The sequence below is a fragment of the Plectropomus leopardus genome, unplaced genomic scaffold (genome assembly GCF_008729295.1).
Source record: "Plectropomus leopardus isolate mb unplaced genomic scaffold, YSFRI_Pleo_2.0 unplaced_scaffold4876, whole genome shotgun sequence".
NCBI lineage: Eukaryota > Metazoa > Chordata > Actinopteri > Perciformes > Serranidae > Plectropomus > Plectropomus leopardus.
The window spans coordinates 1-3066 of NW_024653507.1; the positions used below are offsets into that span (position 1 = coordinate 1).

The 3066-nt window shown below is 38.8% G+C and overlaps 1 protein-coding gene across 1 annotated transcript; it reads right to left on the minus strand.

The window, feature by feature from the left end:
* Nucleotides 1-690: 690 nt before the first annotated feature.
* On the minus strand, nucleotides 691-2236 carry LOC121939462 (N-acetyllactosaminide alpha-1,3-galactosyltransferase-like; the record flags this gene model as incomplete). Its single annotated transcript, XM_042482484.1, has 2 exons — nucleotides 691-1518; nucleotides 2099-2236. Coding segments are annotated over 2 exons (823 nt in total), but the record flags the coding sequence as incomplete, so codon positions are not given.
* Nucleotides 2237-3066: the final 830 nt, after the last annotated feature.

The window sequence follows — 3066 nt, forward strand, 5'->3', positions numbered from 1 at the left end:
TGTAAATGGAGTCTGGTGGTTTTGACGAGAGCGTTCACGGGGAACTGAAGCCGCTGATGACTTCCTCATCAGAACGGGCTGTCTGACAGAAAGGTAAATCTGTGAAAATATTCTCAGTATGGTGTACACTTGAAGTGATGCTGAATGTTTTACAAGGTTCCCGCGGTCATGGAGATTATGGAAAAATCACGGAATTTTACAATCACATTTTCCAGGCCTAGAAAAGTCATGGAAAAAGAAAAAAAGTTATCAAAAGCTTTGGAAATTTTGTTTTGTGTAATAAAATTGTTACAGTAATCTTAACCCTCCCCTCCAAATTTCCCCATAGCAGAAATGTATTTTTTTAAGCTGGCAACATCACATTGGCCGAATACGTCAATGAGTGACTTAGTTTTGTTTACCATCAAGTACATTTTTTCCCTTCTTTCCTGTGTTCCCTCTTTCATCATGTATGCCAGCAGGCTAAAATTACAAATTTGACTCTGATATATTTAGTAAAATGTCCTTTAAGTGGAGCAAGATTTTTTTTTTTATAATGGGTCCTTGAAAAGTCTTGGAAAAAGTTGAAATTTTGACCATAAAAATGTGTGGGAACCTTGGTTTTAAGTGAGACTTTTTTCAGGAAGGCTAAAAAATGTTTTGTTGCTGACCCCTGTGCACAGCAGCACATTGCTCAGCATATCTGTCGGACTCCAGCCTGCTTCTCCAAACTGGGGACGTGCAGACTGACATCTACTGTATGTGACACACTGACTTTGGATAAGGACCCCAAATAATCCAAACTATCCCTTTGAAAGACAGGAGGGGATTTTACACACTGATCAAAAAACACACTAAGGTGTGCGAAGTGTGTCATAATGTTTCGGTGCCCACAGTACTCTGGTGACTCGTATGTCACTCCTGTAGCCGATACTGGTGTCCCAGCAGTACTCTGGGGAGAGCACCCTGCTCGGTTTGTGCAGCCACATGTACTTGTTGAGGTGGCTCTCGTCGTGCCACAGAGCCTCCACATTGTTCTGTTTGTCCTCCATGATGCTCTGATAGCACGCCTCAGTCAGTGCTTTCACGCTCCTCCACGAGCCTCCGAAGATGGCAGCATGATAGTAGAAATCCCCAGTTTGCATGAATGCCGTGGACTTTGGGTTGCGGTCGTAGGTAAACAACCCCTCTGGGAGGTTGTAGTAGTGGGCGTGGAGCAGAGCCACAGAGTCTCCCAGAGCCTCCGAGCCAAACCTCCCAGTAAACACCTGATCCACGTCAAAGCAGAAGACGTGCGTGAAGTGGTGGCGAATGTCTGACTCTATGATATCTGATATGGTCTTCATTCGCATCATAGAGATGTCCTGCCACCTGGAGCTCCTCTCCACCTTGATCACCTTCATGTTTCGCTGAGGAGCGAGCTTGATTTCAGGCACCTTCTCTGTCATGTCCGTAAAAACATAATACGTCACGGGCAAACCCAGCATGAAGTGATGCTCTGATGAGTTCAAGAAGGTCTTCAGGTACGCATCCAGGTACCTGTGGTGAATATGGAGACAAAAATGCTTATTTTTGTTATATTTTAATAGCAACCACAGTTGAATATCAGTACAGTAAATTTAGGGTCGACATTTTTGTTTTTTCAGGTCTGATACCAATGCAGATAATTAGTAGTTAATGAAACCGGTAACCAATATTTGGAACCAATGTGCAATCAAAATAAAAATGAAAGTCTTTCTGTCAGTATTTAGAATTTGGAATGAAACAAACCCCAACACAAAACTTTGTTTAATGTCTTTAGCAAATGTTTGATTAAAACAGAAACTTTTAACATCATATAAAGCAAGTTTACTGCAACTTTTTTTTTTCAGAAAATCTAGTGAAAATTAAGATAAAAAACGAATGACTAAAAATAGCTCCCTGAGGTTTTACAAAATAAAAGTTCCTTCCATACTGACACTTTGCACTTTTTGATTGATTAATGTTATCGTCCATCTTTAAAATAAAATGCCAATACAGATAAACGGCAAAATGCAAAATATAGGCCGATAATCTGTTGACCCCTACAGTAAATGAAATCCTGGTGTGACGACAGTTTATCCAAACAGTGAGAACAAACCTGCCCACAGCAAACACTGTGAGAGCCACAGAGGATCCTCTCGTCTTGTGCATCTGGTCATAAAGTTCAGGGTCAAACATCCCTTCCCAGATGATGGGAGCGTTCCAGGAGGTGCATGTTTGCACGTCAGGTCTGGACCTGAAACACAAGACGACTGAAAGTTTAGGATGTTTCAGCACATTTTAAGGACTCTGTAGATCTCACTTAAAGATCCAGTGTGTCGGATAAATGTTTATATGTTGGCAGAACTGTGATATAAAAAGTGTATTTCCTTTAGTGCATAATCAACTGAAAATAAGAATTATTGTGTTTTCATTACCTTAGAATGATGTGTTTATATCTACACAGGAAGCTTTAATACAGTGGTCACAGGTGAATTTTTTGCAATAATATAATGATAAAATAAATACATGGATTTAAAAAAGCAATGGTTTTACCAGAAGAAATAGTTTACACATTTCTCTCAACTGAATTCACTTTTTCACAACATTTCTTCGCCGACATACATATCAGCGTCTCACGTCCAAAATGCACAGCACACTCTCAAATCAACTTGTGTACCAGAACATTGACACCTTTTTTCTTCCAACAATAAAATTTTCAATCTGACTGCTGGTGTTATGAATTCAGTGTTGAGAAATGTCTCTAACAACAAAAAAAGAAAGAAAAGACAAAAGTATTTTCTATTATTTACTATAGGAAAGGTACAACTAACCTGGAACACAAAGACCTAAAAAAAACAAAACATTAATAACCATTACAATACGTTTCACTACTGAATTTAAAGTAACTTTGACATTGTTTTATTTTTGAAAGACTTCTGCAAAATGCACCAGTGTGACTTATTTTCTTAAAGTTATTCTTGCAAAGAAAAACTGTTTCACTGATTAGTTTACTGCTTTTTTCTCCATGTAAAATTTACTCCTGAGTAAAATCATTTGTGGTCTTAATACTAAATATTCTCGACC